A 21,552-nucleotide genomic window follows, 5' to 3' on the forward strand; every position below is an offset into this window, starting at 1 on the left:
CTATTGCCTTTCCATCATTTCCTTTGTCCTTGCATCTTGTCAAGTAAATAATTTGATTTTTCCAGGATTGTTATGTGAGTTTTGATGGATGGAGTCCTTGATGAAGCGCAGGTGTTTGGTCTTTGTGCCGTTCTAAGGAAGAAGAAACTGGAATGCCAGATCACTCCTCACACAAATGGAATTATGAGAAATGAGGTAGAAACACCTGGTTTCTTGGCTTGCCAATGGATGGAAGTGCTCCATCTCCCTTTTAGGGATACTCTCCCACTGAGATAAGAAAAAGAAAATCAGAGGCACCCCGGCTCTCAAGAGGTATTGAGCAACTCTAGGGACCGTCATCAGAGCACACAGTCTGCGCTATTATTTTGAGGTAGACTGAGTTGGAATGGTGTGAAAATTTAATGGAGCCTGAGACCACTCATTATCAAAGGATCAGTGTGCTGTGAAGTTCACTGGATGCGAATCCTCCTTCCTCTGATGAGTCAAAAGGCGTCTGAGCTCTGCACGGTCCCAGGGGAGCTGCTGTGAGCATTAATGACCATTGTGCTGCAAGAGCCAGGCAAAAGAAACTCCTAGTTCACTGTTTGTCATACCTGGACACACGAGGTTTATCACCTACAGTGATGAAGCAGAAGAAATTGTCGTTTGAAAGTCCTGCAGGGAAACATCTCCCCCATGGAAGGGGTTTTAAATTGTCTGCTGTCTGATCTGGCTTCACCCCCGAGACTTAAGCATCAGCCAGCTCTGCCTGCAGGCCCTGGAGTGACTCCTGAAGTCTGGGCTCACAGCAGGACTGTCATAAGCTCAGGCTCGGTCTGCAGTGCGTAGGGATAGACGGGTAATTTTGGAAATGATGACAATTTCATCAGTTACATGGGATAGAATAAAATAAAATATGTCCTATCAGGTATGGTTATAAAATATCCACAGGTGAAATGGGTTCTGTAACTAGCCAACAATTTTTTACCAAATAATTAGCTTTCTGAAATTGAGACGCTAACCACCTAAGAATAAAATCGGACACGTTAGGTGTTACGTTTGTGCCTGTGGGGGGGTGTGGATGTGTGTTGTGTGTAAACGTGTAGTTTTGAGCAGGATGCAAATGTATTTAGACTATGGCTGAATATGGCGGAAGGCTCAGGTAATCATATGTCTGTTGCTCCTACCTGTTAAATTATGCTCTCTGAAACTTCACCATCCCTTACTTCGGCACCCACACTCACAGCCACTCCCCATCTCCCATTCAAGGTTGACTTCAGAGAAGTACCAGGTCACCTCATGGTTAAGTCCAATGCCCTTATTTTTAGCCATTTCGACGTTTTCTAGAAGTTGGCACTTTGTCATTTTCTGAGTCTTTGTATCTTTTCCCAAATGTCAGGAGTTGCACTAGGTGTCCTGGACACAGTCTCATTTCAACTGGGTGAAGGTGTCCATTGTGCCAAGTGAATCATCATTAACAAGGCAAACCCCTGCTCTTCCTCATCATTTTTTAAAGCTCTACTATTTTAGTTTTTGATGGAAAGTTTCTTCACCACACTTCCCAGGGGTTAGGAAGACATTGACATCTTCAGTGCTAGTGATGGTGCTAACATTGACCTCATTTTCCTTCCTGTTCTCTTTCTATTCCCACTTAATCAGCACCGGCCCCTATCATGGGGCCCATCTGGACCCCTCAGTCCTCAGAACTTCTGCCAAGTTTTGGAAACGCCTGTAGCTTGCTCTCCCTAACTAGTGTGTGAATCGGTTGACAATGTAATTATTATTTAATAAACTAGCCGCATGGGGAAATTCCTTAATTCCAACATTGAGAATGATGTCAAGCAACACTGGCAAGTAACCATTTTAACACATGATGGACTCAGCACTGCACTACACACATTCCCAGGAACCTCTGGGATCTTTCTGCCCCCAAGAGGGACACTGAGGCTGAGTACCTTGCCCGTGCCCACACCTGGCACCTCAGAATCACACATGCCCCGTTCTGCTGGCTCCTGCTCTGTCTTCACCTTGACTTGGGCTGGCTTCCTAAAATGTCCCTACCCTCAACCTCCAAGGACCAGACCTTTCCTACCATTCCCAGCCTCCCCTTCCTTGATTGAGTTCATTCTTCTGCAGACTGCGGGGCAGACACCGCCAGCACTGGAGTTGCATGGATGGCCCTGTGTTGCTAATGTGTTCAGTCTCCAAATACAAGACAGAATTTCTTGCTCTGTGCTTCACTTCCACAGTAGCAGGCATCATCTTGTGTTTTGGGAAATGCCTAAAATTGGTGTGGATAAGCACCCACCGGCTGGCGCTGAATGCCCCTCCTGTAACACTTCATCTCCAACACCTGCAGACAGCCCGGGCTCACCACACAACTAAGTTCTTTGTAGAACGACCTGGGGTCAGGGGGGACTCCTGACAATGACACTTCCCAGTCTCTGCCTTCTGACCTGGGAAGTTTGAGGATGTAGAGTCAGCAAGGAAGGAATTGGAAGAGAGGCCCCAGAGGCCGTCTGTTTGCCCTTGAAGGGAATGACTCTCCATCATATTACGTTTTGTTATTCGGAGTTGTGTTGTGATATTGGTTTTCAGTCATTCCTTACAATAAAGAACAATCAAGCAGGCCCAGGCTTTTGGATGACTTGAACAACTTAAGATGGATTTTTACCTTTTCTGTAAATACAGTGTATCACTCACTCAGTGGCCACTTTGTTTTCTGCCTCCATCAGTGGCCTCTTTCTCTTCAGCTTATGTGTGTCACTGTCACACATGACAGCTTGAAAAGTGTGGTCCCATCCAGCTCTTCTCAGTGACTTGCACTGGCTCTGTGGAGGACTTGATGACTGGAGTTCCTAGTGGTAGGTACCAGGAAATAAGTACCCAGGATTGGCCGTTTTGTAACATGGGTAAAAGCTACTTATAAAAATAGATTGTATATTCTGCATAGTACTCCATAGAACAACCTCTTCATTCTGTTTCATGTATAGTCATGAAAATTCGAGATTTGGATACTTAAGGGCAGATCACCTGGAAGGCAGAAAACCCGTCTATGTTATGTGGCTCTTTTCCCTCCACAGAGCTCTCTGCAAAGCAGAGCTGTGTGACACAGCTGGGTTCCTAAAAAACAGCTGCTGGCTTGTCCCTCTCCAGCCACCACCCCAGGGACTCACCAACGGGCCATGTGGTGTCAATGTCTGGCACCGCCACTGGGCTCTGCTTCACCTTCCCCAAGTCAGGGGGCACTGAGCAGCCTGCCCACTTTCTCCAGATTTGGAGGGATGGGCGTGGGGAAGTCAGACCAACCAAGCAGGCAGCCTGCTATTTCACCTTGTAGCAGAGTCCTAGCAGTGATAGTATGTGCCATACACTATGGTGACCTCTAAGTCTGGCTTGGTCACTGCTGAATGTGAGGGAGCAGGCTCAGGCCCAGCGTTTGGCATCACGTTGTCCTAAATTGCAATTCATCAGTCTGTGTACTAAGCTGGTAACAACCGTTCAGAAGAAGCTTTTGTTGTGCAAGACGGCAGGTAGGATAGGGCACTGCTCCAAGCCATCGTGGGCACCCAGAGCAGGACAAAGTACGCAGGGTCTTCCAACAGACATGTGAGGGGCTCCCAGCACCCATAGTGCCTTGTGGGGCTTGATCTCCAGGTGGCTCATGGGCTCAGGTTTCTAGCTAAAGCTTAGAAAGCAAAATGAAATGCTGAGTTATGTGTGTAAAAATAACTAGATTTGTACATAGATACAATCACTTATGTAAACAATGGATCCCCAAATGGAAAACTTCCCCAAACCCAGCTAATTCCTTCACCTAACATAATCTAGATATTTTACTTATTCACACAAGTTTTGCGATAGGGTCTAAATGATAGTAAGGTTGGAATAGGAGACTATGAGCCTGAGGGAACTTCCTAGAAAGTTACAAGGACGGTGTTAAAAGCAAGCATCCTACCACAGAAAATCATTTTGTGCAGAAGCGCGATGGCTTACCTTGTCCATGGTTTCACGTTCTGCACTGTGTTCTGAAAATGTGAAATGGAGAATTCCAGAAATAAGCAGTTCATAAGTTTGAAGTAACCTTTATTGTGGTATATGTCATAATCGCGATATCATTAGTTATTATTGTTTATCTCCTAGACTTTTATTGTGGGTGTGGAAACACAGGAAAACATGCAGTACACACAGAGATCAGCGGTTTCAGACATGGGCTGGGGACGATGATAAGGGGCCAGACAACTGCTGAAGCAGACCATACTAAAAATAGCTCAATGTCATTACAGAAATCGTATCATTGAACTAACATAAAAAAAAATGTCCAGTCCTCAGGCCGTCCTGTTTTCTTGGGCTGTGTCTGCCCTGGGGGATCTCTGTCTTTCCCGTCAGGCTGTGAGTCACATTAACTGTCTTACTGTGTGCTCTTGCTAGCAGCTAATGTGTGGTTCTTCACAGGGGTGGCACAGGGCACTTGGGTCCATAAACCTCACAGCTGGCCCAGCCGTGTCACCAGTGTGGGGAATCCACACTGTGCATGACAGGGGATCACTCAGACTACAGATGCTTTTACAGGAGCCTTGGGACACTGCACTGCTCTGACGCTGTCACATAGTAATGACTGCCCACTTGCATCTTAAGCCTTATTTATGTATAAATGATTTTTTACTTCTGCACCAAAAGTTGTAGCACAAAACTTGAGGACTTCTGGGTGGCACCTCTCTCCTTTATTTCAGTGGGTTGGGAAGCCAGAGCGATGATTTTATTAGAACTGTGGCAAGTTAAGGATGAGCAGTAAACTGAGCGATGCAGAGAGAGGGCTGGCCTCCTGTTTGGCGTGCTCTCCCGATAGACCGTGAAAAATGCTTTGAGAGCCTTTATTTTACCTCTGGGTTCTTCACTGTACTTCAGAAAGCAGTGGGGGTCTGACATCAGCATATCTTAGGTAAGTGAGACAGAAAAAATTGTCCAAATATAACTTCATGTTTTGGCCCCCACAAAAGACCTGAAATCTCCATAAGGTGAAACCCTTAAAAGTGATAAATTGCCATTGTAAAAACTTGAAATGTATTAGAGAGACAGATTTAAAACGTTACAGGGCATCGCAGAATAAAGGAGTTAGCAAATCCTGCACCGTTTTAATTTCAGTCATCAGTTCCTAAGAAAGTTTGGTTGGCCTTAGACATATTTCTGAGCCTACTTCCCAGAGGGAACACCTTCCCGAAGGGACGATGTGTGTTTATCCCACCAACCCTCAGTCTTCTGGGCGTGGGGCTCTGAGATCAGGAATCCCAAGTGAATGTGTCATGGTACAAGATCTGAACCAGAGACAGAAATCCTGTTGCTGCCCTGCCAGGCGTGCTTGTGCCAATTTAAAAGGCGTTAGCTCTGCAGGAAATGCAGAGGGCTAAAGGGGTTTTGCATTGACTGTTTCCGTTATCTTGAGATCTCCTGATTTATTAAAATTTCTTCACTCATTATCCAAACTCTCATACATGTTCAAAGGCATGTGGTTTGCAGCAAATAGCAACATTATTGCTTTTCAAGGGAGCAAAAGTGAGTCTATGTCTTAGCAATCTAATCATTCCCATTTTTTCCTGAAGTCACAGAGAATTTCTGTTCAGAGATGCTTCTCCTTTTCTCTTGCTCATCCACCTCTTCAACTTTTGCAAATGTTTTGGGGCACGGTTACTATAGAGACAAGCCACAGCACTGGAGTTTGGATGTGGTTTGTTCCACAAAGGCTTTTGTGCTGGAAGCTTGGTTCCCAGTGTGGCTGCATTCGTTAGTGGTGGGACCTTTAAAAGGAGGGGCTCTGGGGTGGGGGTGGGGGCTCCGGTCAGAGGGCTCTGGCCATGGAAGGGGTTAATGCTGTCTTGCCTTGTGGGTCTGTTCTTAAGAGCACAGATCGTTAAGAAGCAAGTCCATCGCTCATGTTTGGTCTGTTCTGCACGCATCCACTTCCCACTTCTTGGCCACGTTGCAAGGTGGCCGAAGGGTCCTTTGCCAGGACATCGGCTGTTTGGACTTTTCAGCCAAATAACCACAAGCCAAATAATCTCTTAATTCATATACAACCCAGACTCAGGGATTTTGCTACAGGAACCCTGCCTCAACAAAAGCCTTGCCTCACGACCCAGCTAAAATACCCTACACCCCTCCTCATCTTCTCACCCCAAAGCTCAGGACCTATCTTAATTTGTATTATGTAATTTGTTATTTCTGGTCACTTTTGCCACTACAGTGTGGGCTCCATGAAAGTAAGAGCCTTGTCCATGTTGTCAAGGCTGTGTTCCCATGACTGTGAGCATGATAGGCATTCATTTACTTGACGAATCGGCCCAAGGCAGTGAATCTCTCTTTTTTCTGTTGAGTATATCTTATTTATTTTATTTTATTTTATTTTTTATTTATTTTTTCTTGTATTTATATATGTATACAATGTTTGGGTCATTTCTCCCCCCTTCCCCTACCCCCTCCCTCTCCCCCACACCCCCTTGCTACCCGGCAGAAACTATTTTGCCCTTATTTCTAATTTTGTTGTAGAGAGAGTATAAGCAATAATAGGAAGGAACGAGGGTTTTGCTGGTTGAGATAAGGATAGCTACACAGGGCATTGACTCACATTGATTTCCTGTGCGTGGGTGTTACCTTCCAGGTTAATTCTTTTTGATCTAACCTTTTCTCTAGTTCCTGGTTCCCTTCTCCTATTGGCCTCTGTCGCTTTAAAGTGTCTGCTTTAGTTTCTCTGCCTTGAGGGCAACAAATGCTGTCTAGTTTTTTGGGTGTCTTACCTGTCCTCACCCCTCCCTAGTGTGCTGTGAATCTCTCTTACCAGATTCTTGCCAGCTGCGCTCACCTGTGGTCTGTGTCCCGGAGGGTTTCTGAGAGGCGGAGAGCTTGCACTCTGAGATGCTCTGTCCTCGCCCAGGAGCACAGCTGCTGCTCTGAAATCACACCTCTACCGCACACTGTGCAACCCTGAAATCCACATGCTGTCCTTGGGGATGGAGAAGTCTGCGCCTTCATCTTGACACATGGGTGGCTCCCAGGAAGTCCTTCAGACAGTCTCGCTCAGGAGGTGCATCCTGAATCCACCTTACACTCACCTTTCTGAAGGCTCCCATCCCCAAGGCCACTCACTCACACTCATGTCCCACCAAAGAGTTACACTGCCACTCTGCCCACTTTTTCCTTGTGTTTCCCCCGCCCCCACCCAGCCTAATTTCTGCTCTCCTAGATGCAAACACAGACTTCCTCCTGGTGGACTGAGCTCATCTCTCTCTCTCAGGACCACAGGGCAGCATCTTGCCAGCCTGGGGAAGACACTGTCCCTGGCATGTCCTATTTGATGGGGTGTGGAGGGACAGAACTTGCTCCAACTGTTGTACCTCATCCTTCACATTAAAAACAAAAAGTCTGAGCCAGGTGTGATGCCTCATGCCTATAATCACAGCTACTTGAAAGACAGAGATTGATAGGATCATGGTTGAAACCTGCCTGGGCAAAAAGTTAGTGAGATCTGTTCTCAACAAAAAAAAGTTGAGCATGGTGGCACCCATCTGTCATCCCAGTTATGCGGGAGGCATAGGTAGCAGTTGGAGGGTTGTGGTCCGAGGCTTGACCCCCGGCAAAAATAAGACCCTACCCCCAAAAAATAAACCAAAGTAAAAATGTCTTGGGGCATGGCTCAAGCCATAGAGTGTCTCCCCAGCAAGCACAAGGCCCTGAATTCAAACCTCAGTTTCACCATCGTCCTCTGCAACACACACACACACACACACACACTCCCCAGCAGTCTGCAGGCACTGGGGCAGGTGTTCTTCCTGCAGACACAGGTGAGCACCCCGAGGTTACTTATTAACGATACCTGGGCTCAGACGTATCCTTTATGGGTTTCCTCCCTTCCTCTACTTTGCCCTCCACTCCCATGTCAAAGCCAAGCACCTGGAAAACCAGTCATTCTTCCTGCACTGTGCAAAGCAGGCCACTCCACGTGTGACCCATGTCACCGGTTTCGGCTCTGCAGGCCCTCACACCTCTCTCTGCATCGCCCCAAGGTGTCAAGTTCATTGTGCCCTCTGCAGACCCAGCCGGGCCTGGATTCATGCTCTGTTCTCCGACAGGATGGCTGTGCCCTCCTTCTCTCAAGCCTGCCCCTGTGAGAGCAGCCTTCCGCCGCAGAGGCCAGGCTGGCAAGGCAGGAACGTGTGCCTAGGACAGCATGGCCTAGGTCAGAAACAGTGAGGACATCTCGCTGGTGACAGAGGTCACCAGCTGTGAGGGAGCACGGAGGACTGCAGAATGGAGGTGACTCCTGTTACAACACCCCAACGATGTGGCTTTGTCACTGAGACAAGATGCAGCCTTATGCCACAAAGCAGGGCTCTGCTGTGAGTTGGGGGCCACACGGTTGCCAGGGCAACACAGGAGTGTGCAAGGCAGGCCTGTGATGGCGCCCACTGAGGCTGCGAGTGGTAGAGAGTCCCTGCGTGGGCTGCCTAATGTGAGGAAGCTATGCCCAGCCATCGGGGAGCATGGCAGGTCATCAGGGGAGCTCCAGGTCACCTCCAGGCTGTGACCCACTGTACAGGAGTCTGGTTAGGGTGGCTGGACAGTCCATAATTCTTCCTAGTGTCCCACGTACGTTGTTGGGATGGTTCCCACTGCAGTATCTCGGCAGCCGGGTAAACGCACGTTATCTACCGGAGGAAAACATTTGAGACGCTCACGCACAGGATCGAATCTGGCCATGGTTTTTATTTATGTCAACTTCGAAAGTGAGAACTCTCAGATGAATGCCAACAGAATCTGTTCCTTTGGGGCTTTGGGGTCCAAGGTCTGTGTTTTAGTACAAGATGGCTGTAAACCACGACGTATTTTCCAAACAAAATATCTTCACCCTTTTACAAAGCCTGTTTTATTCATCACTTGTCCCCTTTGAGAAAACGTTCTGGACACCTGACATCGCACTGTCACAAGAAGGAAGAACATTATAGTTATTCGCTAGTAAGTTTATTATTCTTCCCTCATTTTGTTGTAGCAATTCTGAATTCTTTAGTATAAAGAGAAGCCAAAAGAAAAATCTCTCTAGTCCTGTGTTCAGAAGTTCGGTGAGGTCTGCTGAGTTAGCCATATGTACAGGATAGAAACTCACTCGTGTGTACATGTACCTAGTTACGGTGACCTATTCAGCAGAAATAGTAGACTTAGAAGCTACAAAAATAATCATTTTGGATGGGCGCATGCAAACCATTACACTTAAACCTATTTATAAAACACATCTCTAGGGCTTTTTCGTTTTTGCTTTTAAATATAAATGTTCCTATTTAGCCACCTGCTAAATGACTTAAACACAAATCTGAAAGTCGCGATTGGAAGTATAAAATCCGTTTCTATCCACCTCAGTGCATCGCTTTAAGTGTTCCTCTCCTACTAGTAAAGTCTAGATAATTTTGTCACATACTAACTGTAGGACACATCTCATTTCCCATGTACTAGACATCCCCCCAGAGTCACGTTCTCTTCTGTTACACTTTCTTTAATATTGCAAATATCATCTTGGCTTTTACATTCTCACAAAAACGGACACAGTGAGCCTCGTCTCACGCCCTGGTGCCCGAGGATGACACAGCAAGGGCTCCCCTCTCCCTCAGTGGTCCACAGAGCCATCGGTGTCCGCTGCTGACTGAGTGGCCACAAAAGGCTCATTCTGCTTCTGGTCCTCCTTCATGCCAGCGGCCTGCTCAGTGATGGAGGAGAAGGACAGCTGATCATGTTCCATTATGTGCACCTGATCTTCATCCTTGTCCTTCTTCACATAGAACATTTTCCTGAGCTTTTTCAGCTCATGGAGTTCACAGAAGGTTTCCAGGACTACCAACATGGCGATGAGACCGAGGAGCAGGTAACCTGTGTAGGGACAGGATGGCATCTCAGTGCGGTCTAATCTAGCCAGGGGTAAACACAACCCAAGAACCGACCCCTCCTGTGCTACACAGAAAAGTGAGTGAGGACATTCATTGCTAGTCTTCTGATTTCTAAGAAAGTTTCAGTCTACCGCTCAAGGATGAGCTGCCAGAGGAAGACAGTGAACAGTGAACTTGGATTATTTAGACTCACAGGCTACAGTTTTTGAGGGAAAAAGAAATAGTCTGGTGCTAAAGTAGATTGCTTAAGACAGGTAACACATGGTGCCCGTCTAAGTTTGGCCTCCTACTGGGAGGGTCTCGCCTCTGCCGTAGACACAGTGGCTCATAAAAATCCAGTGACAGTTTAGAAAAGTTTTCAATGTACCACAGGCACCTTTTGAAGCACTCAATATTCTCATTGTGATTTCTAGTACTGAATAAGAAGTTTAGCAATAGGAATTACAGGTTAAGTTAATTGAAAATTCCTTGAAGAACTGACACTGATATTAAAGAGCCTCAGTGCAGCTCTGCTGCTCCTGGTCAGTCCAGCAGTAATGGGAGCTCTCTGGCAGCCAGCGTCTGGGCAAATGGGCCATAGTGAGTACCTCTACTAGTTTCGTGTTCTTAAACGGTAACTGTTGATCCTGGTACAGAGCTAGTTCTTGCATTTTGTGATAGGAAAATGATAACTTTAAGTGAGTTCCAATGTTTTAAAATCCTTTTCCAGAAAGAACATATTCATCATGGAAAGGAAGAGAAAAGTGGACATGTATACTCCAAGAAAAACAAAAACCTAATTTCCTGTCTCAGCAGTGAAACACCTGAGAAAGACTTCCAGAAAATACATGATCAAAGAAGACTGGAATTGCCAGCAAAATGGAATAAGGAAGCTGGCTATCCCAAGAATGTAAAGTTTTAGGGCTTCAGCATTCAAACACAGGTTTTGCTAACGAAGGTACTTTCTCATGTTTTACAAACGGTGATAATGCGAGACTAACCGGCAAGCCTAATGACTTTCCCTCATCATTACTTAGCCAAACTTTTGAATGAAGGCAGAAATACCTATAGGGTTGCAGGCAAAAGCTGTGGGATTTTATCCTACCCATGACTAATATAACTTTGGAACGTTCACTTGGTAGATTTTTTTTTTTTTTTTTGGCAGTGCTGGACTTTGAGCTCAGGGTCTTGCTCTTGCCGAGCAGGTGCTCTACCACTCAAGCCACTTCCTCAGTCCACACGTTCTACCTAGAGAACTTTAACTCTAGGTAGACTGCCTAGAAAACAAGGTCTACATTGTGACAAGTGACAAATGTTATGCAAGGACTGAAAAGTAAAGGAAGCTAAAATGTTGGTTGAAATGAGAAGACAGCTAGCAAACACAGTACAGAAACACTCCACTTCCTAAGTCATGAAGAAATGGAAAACTATCACCTGCTTCCTTAAAAGTTATCAGAAGCGTAATATTTATACTGAAATCAAATTCACACACAGATTAAAAGAAAAACAGAATTCTACTGCCAATACCACCTCAATAGGACTGAAACTCAGGTAAGTCTGGTGACCATGCAGCTCACATGCTACATGGAACATTCCAGTTCAGCCAAGCGAGAAGTCACCTAGTGAACAAGAGAGGCGTGGGTGGACGGTGGTGTGGCCACCTGGTAAAATTTTATAAGAGCCACTGAAAAGAATACTTAGGAAATACGAGATCCTCCTTGTAGAACCACTGGCAGATACGTCCTGAACTTGTGTGGTAGCCAGGCACTGTTCAAAGCACCAGGCATTTATGAGTGAAGTCTTTATTCCTGTTGAGCTCACGGTTCAATGGAAGTGTTAAAACCCACACGGTTCCACCAGGCATCTCACGGGGTTAACACGACAAGACAGGGCCAGGGCCGAGAACCTGATTCCTGAGCGTCTGTTAGGCTGCCTAGAACACCTGACCAAGTGGAGTCATTAACTGACAGATCCTTGAGGAGGCAGAGATGGAAGCTGGGTGGGCATTATGACTGGGATTCCTGTGTCCTGAACACACAGGGAAGGCTCACACAAAAAGGAAAGTGTCTTAAAAACAGATGGCTGAATTTTCCAGGCAATTGTGTTGAAGTGAAAACAAAAACTGCTTAAAAATTACACATCTCTGGCCATCAGAACTTTAATGTCTATTTTATTTTCTGCCTATAAACTTCTGGACACAGTTACCATCAAGTCACTTCTTTGAAAAAGAACCGGATGGACGAATGAGACATCTATTTTAAGTGCTTCCTGGAAATTAAAGAACACAACAGACTGTAACAGGTTACAATCTGATTGTAGATTAGTACATCCAAGGTCTACTTACTGCTTAAAAACATTTAATAGAGTAGAGTAACTTACTTTATTAAGAGCTGGTCAAGTACATTCTGCACAGTATGTTGTTACGCTGTCATTTGTAATGGCTGTTCTAGCTACAGTAAGAAATGGGCCGGTAAGCTTAAGGTGCCTGGGAAAAATAAGTGAGTAAGAATGATTTTGCATGAAGTGCTTCCACGGGCGTCATGCGGTGGAGCAGTTGTGAGAAGGTGGAAAGACAGACACTTATCAAAGAGAAAGCCAGCAGGGTGCTCACGCTGACTGTCACTGGGCAGAACTGAGGCAAGCGTGGCGCCCAGTGCCGGGTACTCACATGTGATCCCAATCTTGTAGAGTTCTCTGAACTTCTGATTGTAGCCTTCTCCAGGCACATAGTCCCCCAGGCCGATGGTGCTGAGGGAAATGAAGCAAAAATAAAAAGACTCCAGGAAGTTCCAGTCGTCCTCCAGGACGGAGAACACGGCAGCCGGGATGAAGAAGAAGCAGGACACAGTGACAAACCCCAGCAGGACGGCATGGACGATGGCCACCACCTGCTTGGAGAAGCCCCAGCGAATGTGGAAGTAGAGGACGGGTCTGCGGGTGACATGCACAGTGACACGCTGGACCACGGCCGTCAGGAACAGGAGGGTGAAGGGAATCCCGATGACAGAATAGATGATGCAGAAGGCCTTGCCCCCATCCGACAAGGGCACCGTGTGGCCATAACCTGCAAGGAGAGAGGCCAGCTGAGGTGGACAGGAGGCCGGAGGCCGGAAACAAGCTATTAAACAGCATATGCCTACAGCGTGAACTTAGTCCTCTCAAACCAAGGTGACAAGAGACTTTAGGTCTCACCATGTAAAGGTGCTCGCCTATTGTTCTGTCAGTAAAGTTCAACAAGGTGTGCCACATAACTGGGAAGTTCACCATTCTTTATTTTTAATTTTTTTCCTGCTATTGTGATTTGAACTCAGGGCCTTACACATGCTAAGGCAGTGCCCTAAGCTTGAGCCACACCCCCAGTTCTTTTATTTTTACTTTGTTTTTGAGATGGAGTCTTGCTAACTTTGACCAGGCTGACCTGGCACTCAAGATCCTCCTGCCTGTTCCTCCTGAGTAGCCAGGATTAAAGGTATGCACCACTATGACCAGCTAAGTCTACCATTCTTCATGAAATCTGACCCATATAGCGTTCTTTGGTTTAGGATCCCAAACCAGGCTAAACAGGTCGAACGACTGTTCAACCTGCTCTGATCCTGTCCTGGGATCAGAACAATCACCCTAGGACACCCCCCTCACCAGGGCCGACCCATGGGGGACACTCCCAGTCAGTCTACATCACCATTCAAAGCAGATTACTCACAGAAAGTTCCAGCTGGAATAACTGACAAATAAAGGTGTGTGAGGAGAGCCAAGCTGGTAGAGCACAGCAGAGGGTGGGGCACACTCAGCCAAGACACAGACTGAGTCAAAAGCTCAGGGAGTCATGGGGTGGACTGTGAAATAAAAGTATTTTATCCAATTATCTGGCTAAATGTGACATTCAGAAACCTACACCTTGTTTTTGCCTTTGTCATGCAAACATTCAAAGATTCCATAAATTCCCCCAAACAAACATTATAACAGTCACGTTAGGACCAGTGGTCACACACCCATCTGTTGTACTTTGCACTCAGTTTGAGTCACTCCCAGGTCGCCAAACAAGGTGTCTTCACCCAAGAAACGCCAGGCAGAGAGAGCCCAGCCGGGCGGAAGGCTACAGGACCGTTTTCCAAACTTCCTCCCTACAGGACTAAGGTGTCTGAGCAAGTCAGCTCAAGAGAAAGGCACCTAAGTGCATTTCGTATGAAATCAGAGTCTGAATAATTGACACGAGCCAATAAAATGGAGAAAAGTGGTTTCGAAATCAGATCTTGAAAATACATCTTGCTTAAAAACAAATCCACACTCCAAGAACCCTCAAGTGGCAAATCCACATTCCCTCTGGCAACCTGGGACCCAGGTGTAAGTGGGCCTTGATAGTTCTTCCTTGCTGATCACAGTTTATGAAGGAACCACAGCAAGTCTTCCGAAACTGTGCACACACCTACATCTGCCCACATGTGCACTGTGCATGTGTGTGCACGTGTGTGCACGTGTGTGTGGACATTCAAAGCTCAGATTCTCGGATGGCTGAGAAACCACTGCTCCGAGCATCTGTTCCTGACTCCATCTGGGTCCCACATGCCCATCAGCTCCCAGGAAGCTGTGGCTAATCCTGAGCGTGGTATTCTAAGAGGGAAATGAGCAAGTGGAAGCATCCACGCAGAAACACGCAGGGTGGTGACACTGTGCCAGACGTGACCAGCAGCATTTGGAAGCAGAAAATTAGAGTGTTTCATTTTGAGTGAAAAATGGAAGAAAGCAGCCCATGTCTCAGAAACACAGGGCCCGGCGGGGGCTGCAGCTGTGAGGTGCTGAGGACGGGCAGGCCATGGTCAGAGCTGTCTGGAAATACACTCCACCTGTGGCGTTTTATTGAGCCATGGCAAGGCCAACTGGAAAGTGACTCACAAGTTTGGCTAGGAGCCTGTGCGTAAAAGTGGGAGGAGGAGATAATAGCTCTTAAGACCGGAAGGTGAGGCAGAGGCCACACAGGATAAACTTGACCCTGACAGAGACTCTGGAGGAAACTTGAGGTGAGCTGAGTCTGCTGGCAAAAGCCTTTAAGTCCATGGCTTTATTCTCCCCACCCCACCTTTTTTTTTTTTGGTGGGAGTAATATTTTTCTAAATCAACTTTTTTGAAAGTGTGACACATCTATGTCACACAGCCATCTTCCATATCATTTATAAAATATATGACAATTCAGGTTCTAGTACTGTGGTTAAAGTAAACAAATTTCTAGTTTCAAAGTATTTAAAGACGTAATTTTTACTCTCACATTTTGGTAGCTCCTTTTATTAGAATGTTAACTAAGTCTCCTTTACTAAAATGGCATGTCCAAACAGAGAGCTCTTTTTACGACACTAATAGAGTCTTGCTAAGAGATACCAGGGCCATTTTTCCTTCTCAGTGTCTATGTAAATAATTTCCATGAATGGAAGGTGGAATGTGACATCTCTGAAATCTTCGAAATTTCAGTGTGGGCCCTCACACTGGAATAGAGATCTTCTGGGAGAAATGACACCTCAGGGTCAGCTGACCCAGGCTGGAGCTCAGGGCCTGCCCCAGCCTTGGTGATCTGGTGGCCTGGCTACCATGTCGGTCACTGACACACATATTCTGATCCAAGTCTGATATCCGAGTGGTCAGTGTGTTTCTAACTCACCCCAGGGTCCTCCTTTGACCTAATCTTGGGGCAATGTCCAGGACATCCCTGGTCTACTAGTGTGGAGGCAGGAGACTCAGAAGAAAGCAGACTAGGTCTGAGTCCTGAGAAAGCAGCAGGGAGATAGGGATGGCATAGCAGAGAGATAAATCCTGAGAAATCCGAACATGAGGAAGTTCACGTAGCACCAGGGAGGGAAAGTCACCTAGCACTAGGGTAAAGTACCCAATAAAATCAAATAGAACCATATATGGATTAGACCTTGCTTTTTGCTTCTGCAACCTGCTTGCAAGGGTATATAAGGTGAAACCCCTTTGTTCTCGGGGCTCAGCCTTTGGACACAAGTCCACTGAATCTGTGCTAGCACAATAAAATGTTGCTTCCTGCTAAACTGCCTCAGTGTCCCCTATCTCAGTGAGCAAACTCCCACAACATTTCTTGGGGGCTCAGTATCTGGGATTGCGGAGATGGTGAGTTATCACCTCCCTTGTCACCAGGGTGCATCCCCCCAGACCGCCAGGAGGAGATCCCACCAGGCACCAACAAACAGCTTGATCCGGAGGGGGATTCATCCTCTTGGTGAGTCAGCGTGAGGGCCTCGGATGCACAATGGAACCCAGTGAGGCACAGGAACCAGCGAGGAGAGGGGAGCATTGCTCATCAGACTAGTAAGAACCCGGGTTCAAATTCAGGGCTTCCCCAGGAGGCAGAAGGGGAGATTGATCACCTCCCAATGGGACACCCTAATAACCACCTTTTGGGGGGTCTCTCAGGTTCAGGGAGCAGGATGGAAGTATGGTGCTGTATGAGAGCATACAGAAATTCGAGCTGAGACACAGGCTGTGAAGCAAGTGAGGAATTCCCTCTGGCTCTGTGTCTGTCTGGCAGTCTGTTAACAGGAGGAGATGTATGGAAATTAGAGTAAAAACACTCTCTTGGAGTGTATGATTAATAACTTTAAACAGGGATTTAATGTACTGGACTACGGCGTTAACAAACTAAAGGTCCTTTGTGAAGTAGATTGGCTTGCTTTTGGTGTAGGATGGCAGGGTCACTAGATAAAACTGTGGTTAATGAAGCTTGCAGAGTAATTAAAAAAAAAAAACAAAAAAAAACCTAACATCCTGGAGAATGGGAAAAGCCAAGAGGCTAAAACTGGTCTTCAAAAACCAGACTTTGTTGTTTATTTAAATTAAGTAGCAATTTATTGGGCGGACTGAGGAGAAATCAGAGTCTTCCAGTCTTGATGGGTAGCTTTGGTGCCTCAGTTTGCACATTTTCACCCAAAATAGGCAACATGAAGGAGGACTGTGGTTCAGCCTTTGGACATGAGTCCACTGAGTCTGTGCTGGCACCAATAAAATGTTGCTTCCTGCTAATTGCCTCAAGAGTCCCATATCTCAGCTAGCAAACTCCCACAACACTAGAACCAATTACAGAGAGTAGGAGCAAAAGACTATCATTTTGAAAGGTGACACGGAGCCAGGCACCAGTGGTTCACGCCTGTAATCTTAGCTTCTCAGAAAGCAGAGACCAGGATCAAAGCCAGCCCCAGGCAAATAGTTCACAAGAGATCCTATCTCAAAAAAAAAAAAAATTACAAAAAAGGGCTGGTGGAGTGGCTCAAGGGGTAAATTGCAAGTGTGAGGCCCTGGGTTCAAACCTCAGTACCATACACATACAAAAAAACAAAATAAAGAAAAAGAAAGGTGACATGGTTGGAGATTCCAGAGACTCTGAGTCTGGATCACGAGACAATCTCTGATCTCCAGGAAACAGCCCTGCTCACCAGGGCCCCACTGCAGCCTCTCAGCTAACACAAGGTTTCAAAACAAGACTGGAGCATGGGCTCCCTCCCTGTTCCTTGTCAGAACACACCTTGGGCTCAGTTTTCCCGTGTGTCTGAATCATAATTCCTATTCTTGAATAAATGCTTCCTTTGCTCACATGAAAGCATGTAACCCTCATGTCCCATCATGCAGCCTGATGTAGTCAGGGCCTAGCTACCTTCAATGCCCTCAGCATCCTCACACCAGCTGCTGCCCTGTCACAGCACCCTCACACCTGCAGGCGCCAGCTCCACCTGTGTGTCTGCTGCACACACACTCACTATCCCACCCTGGGATGTCTGGAGAAAGACTTAGAACCAGAGCCCACACCTCGGTAATGCTGAGACCAGCACAGCTGAGGAGAAGTCACACTTTGTCTTCCAGTCACCCCTTCCCCCTTTTCCTGTTACGTGGAAGTTTCCGTAATAGGAAAAAAGTGAAGAAAAGTTGAGGTGGACAGCACAGAGAAATGACATGGTTTCTCTGCAAGCCCCGATATCTTGCCATAGCACTTCCACTCCCTGTCACTTCCCGGGACCGTTATCAGGTCTGACATAATTTTCCTGCAGCTGTCACTACCCCGAGGTTCAGAAGCGATTACACTGTGAAGGCTTCCCAGAGATGTGCTTTTAGAACAGGGCTTTACAATTCATGCTTTAAGCATTTCCCCAGGCACAGAAGCTAGGCAGACAACCCAGGATTTAATCTTCTTTTTCCTTGGGAACACTGGGCACTGTGCCCAAAGCCATGAGAAAATGTAGGATGCAACAAGGAGACACGGTTTACTTGTACTGAATTTCCACAGTGCCTCCACCACCCCACTATGCCCACAAATAATCAGTACAGCTCTGGATTGACCCAAAGCCTAACTTTAGACTAGAAGGTAAAATGTCCTCAACTCTCATGTTGTGGGAAGGGCTAGGATCCTTGGGCATCCAGCTGGATCAATCCAAACCTGCACTCCTTCATTCACCACAGTCACATGTCAGGGCTTCTGGTGACCCAAATATGACACCCATGTGCCCTGATGGGAACCTCTTTGGAGGCATAGGTTTATAAAGTCCCCACCCCCCTACTTTAAAGACTGTTTAAGGCAAACTTCACCATTCTAAATTTTAAAAGAGTTTGAGCCTATGGTGATTCAGCAACTGAAGCAGCGCCAGTCAGCAAGTGGCTAGCCAGAGCTCCCCTACGAAGGACAAGAGGGGACAATTTAAAGAGTTTTTTGTTTTTTGATGGGACCAGGATTTGAACTCAGGGTTTCACAAACTCAGGCACTTGCAGAGCAGGCACGCTACTGCTTGAGCTGTCAATCCAAGGGAATGCTTTTATAAAGCGTTTGCAGAAGCAACAAAAGGGAATCCATTTTGATTGGTTAGAGTGGAGTCCCCAGCTGCAGGGTGGTTGCTGGTCCCTGACTAGTAAAGTCCCCAGTTTCAATTTCTGGGTTATATTGGGCTTTGGTTTGTTCAAGTAGGGAATTTAAAATGCCACAGTCACCATGGTCTCACGGCCTCACAATTAGGCATTTTTTTTAAACACCAAAAATCACCTTTCCTAAATCTGTATTCTGGTTCTGCCTCTTACTTTGTGCTCCTGAGAAGTGACTACCTCAGTTTGTTCATCTGTCAAAAGTGGACACAACCATACTAAGTGGCAATGCCATTGTGCTTTAGGTCACCTCTGTTGGATTAGCTCTGCTTTGAGAATTGCTCTTTGTAAACTGACTCTTTTCCTTTGCAGTGTTGTAAATTCTAAAGAAAACCTCCCATGAATGACTGAGCTGCTAAGGAGTCACCATTGCAGGAAAAGAAACTAGATGAATATTGACCCCCAATCCCTGTAATGAGTGATCTTTCTCTGGGTGCTTAGACCCCAGGATATCTGATGGTCTTCAAACAACATCAAAGCATAGGCAAGGACTTCCTAAATCTTTTTCTTTAATTAAGAGTGGAATAAGGTTTAACTTGCAGGGAATTATTGTGCTTATCTACAGAATTATAGGGACTGGCCTTGGAGATGAAGTCTATCGTTATCTCAAGGATATTCCAAAAGGAAGAGAAAAGAGAACACAGGCCCTGGTGACAAAGACCTTACTCAGCCCCTACCATTCTGCCCATGGTCCCTTTTACCTCCTTTCCTCCCCACAAAAGTTCTTTCATGGACCCAAGTTCCCTAATATGGTCTTTGTTTTGGAGACAATATCTACCTCCATCCTCTCAGGACCAGTCCCTGAGAAAACCTGGTGTCCTGATTTCTCACCACCTTTCCACTACTAAGTAGTGGTTTTCAAGTGGTGAACAGGCAGACTTAGGTCCAGTAAGATTGCTTCCTGCTCCACACATTAACTAAATGATGTGAATTTAATATTATGTCAGAAATTGAATGTTAATTAAATGATTAAATTAAATGAGTACATGAAATGACCCATGTGCCCAGATGCAGCACACATGGTGCAGCATGAAGGTTTCCTATCCCAGTGCTTTTCCTGTTCGTATCACCCCGCTCATCTCCCCTCGAGCCAATGTAGGTCGCTTCTTCCTTCCCCAAGCTTATGAAAATACTCTTAGCTCTGGCGGGGGGGACTTTTTCTAGCTGCTACCTCACCTTGCTGCTGGGAGGTGTCGGAACTGATCCCAGGACTTGGTGCTTTCTCTCCAGCTAGCATCTTTGATGGCTCAACAAACCTCTTTATTTCAGAGTTCCCTTGGTCTCAAGAGTTCTGATTGAATACAATTAAAGCCCTAACTGCAGTGCTTAGGGAACAAGCTGTTATACAGGAACTTTGTGGCTGCTATGTATTTTGGGAGGACACTAATGTTCCCCTACACAAAAATCCAAGGCTCTCACTCTCCTTACTGCAAACTGACTCAGTATGGTAGCCATTTGCCACAGTCATGTATATGGGCAGCAGCAGAAGAACAATTGACTATCTATAGATACTGGGGTCAATCTATATACCCTGACTTGAAAACCACCGACTTTACCAATGAAAAATTACTTCTAGCACTCAAGTCTAGCTACTTAAGAACTTGCTGAGTTAGGGTCTTTCAAACGCTAATTCACTTATCCTGGGGTGTAGATGCTAAATGAGGAAACTTGATAGCAACTTGAGCAAGACACAGACCAAAGCCACCAAGATTTGAGAGCCTTGTCACCACCGCATTTCCTGGCAAATAATAAAAAAACACAACTTACTAATATGGTATGTAACAAAAACCATTTAAAAAGATGGGGGAGGTATGTGGGAAGAAGAAAACAAGAATGGCAGGATTCAGAGAGTGGGCAGCTGGCTTGGATGTGCATTGCGCACTTGTTACATAAGTCTAATTCTGTGCATATTAGAAAATAACTATGTATAATAAAAAGTTAAAAAGTTAAGCTTTGAAAGCCTGGTGCAGTCTTGGAAAAGTTAAGTTTCAAAGGTGGATGTAGGAGCATGGTTCTTCATTTAAACAACCTCTAGTAAGAAATTCTAGACTTTCTCTACTTTTAAAACCCTGTTTCTGTACAGGCAGCAATACTAAAAGTCTGCATTTACATATAAACAGAAGATAAATTAAAGTCCAGAGTTGCAGCTCATAGAAACATTGAGGTACAGCCAGAGGTGTTGTCTTCATTCAAAATCCTACAAATCTGCAATGATTTCACAACACCTTGGATGAAGAAGCTAAAAGCTCAGAATATTCTTTGATGGTACAAACTCCCAGGCCATGCATGACCCAAAAATATAGAGGCCAAGTGGATGGAGGGAATAGTTTAGAGTCTTTCTCAGCAGTGTTCCTGGGAATTTAAATCCAGCTGAGAGTGGTCTTATGGAACATGCTGCAGAATCCTGGGAGAAGCCCAGGCCCATCTGCCAGGCTCGAGGAGCGAGGCCCAGGGAGTGCTTCCTGGTCTCACCAGCTCCAGAAAATGCTCTTTCACAGATGAGCCACAGCCAGCACCTCAGCCCATGCTAAGTCTGACTTCCATCAGCCTGCGGTCTACCCCAGGTACAAAAGATCCTTCCAGAGCAGAGAGCCAGGGTGGAGTGAAGTCATAGCCAAAATTCAGCAGGCAAGGCAGCTGCACCTGCCAAGCATCAGAGTTCCTGATGACAGCTAGAAGGACAGACCAAAGCACAGACAGGCAACAAGGACAGAGCCTTATGGAGAAAAACTCCCATTCTTCACCAGAATCCTCCTCCCGG

At 46.1% G+C, this 21,552-nt stretch overlaps 1 protein-coding gene across 1 annotated transcript in view; it reads right to left on the minus strand.

The window, feature by feature from the left end:
• Positions 1 to 8,716: 8,716 nt before the first annotated feature.
• The window catches only part of Kcnk1 (potassium two pore domain channel subfamily K member 1), a 36,176-nt gene continuing 23,340 nt past the window's right edge, over positions 8,717 to 21,552 (minus strand). Inside the window, exons 2-3 of the mRNA XM_020187388.2 lie at positions 12,553 to 12,948; positions 8,717 to 9,888 (exon numbers count right to left, since the gene is read on the minus strand). Coding sequence (XP_020042977.2) covers positions 9,629 to 9,888; positions 12,553 to 12,948 — 656 coding nt within the window. The 3' untranslated portion in view covers positions 8,717 to 9,628. The remainder of the gene's footprint in view (positions 9,889 to 12,552; positions 12,949 to 21,552) is intronic.

This window comes from Castor canadensis, chromosome 15 (genome assembly GCF_047511655.1).
Source record: "Castor canadensis chromosome 15, mCasCan1.hap1v2, whole genome shotgun sequence".
NCBI classification, from domain to species: Eukaryota; Metazoa; Chordata; class Mammalia; order Rodentia; family Castoridae; genus Castor; species Castor canadensis.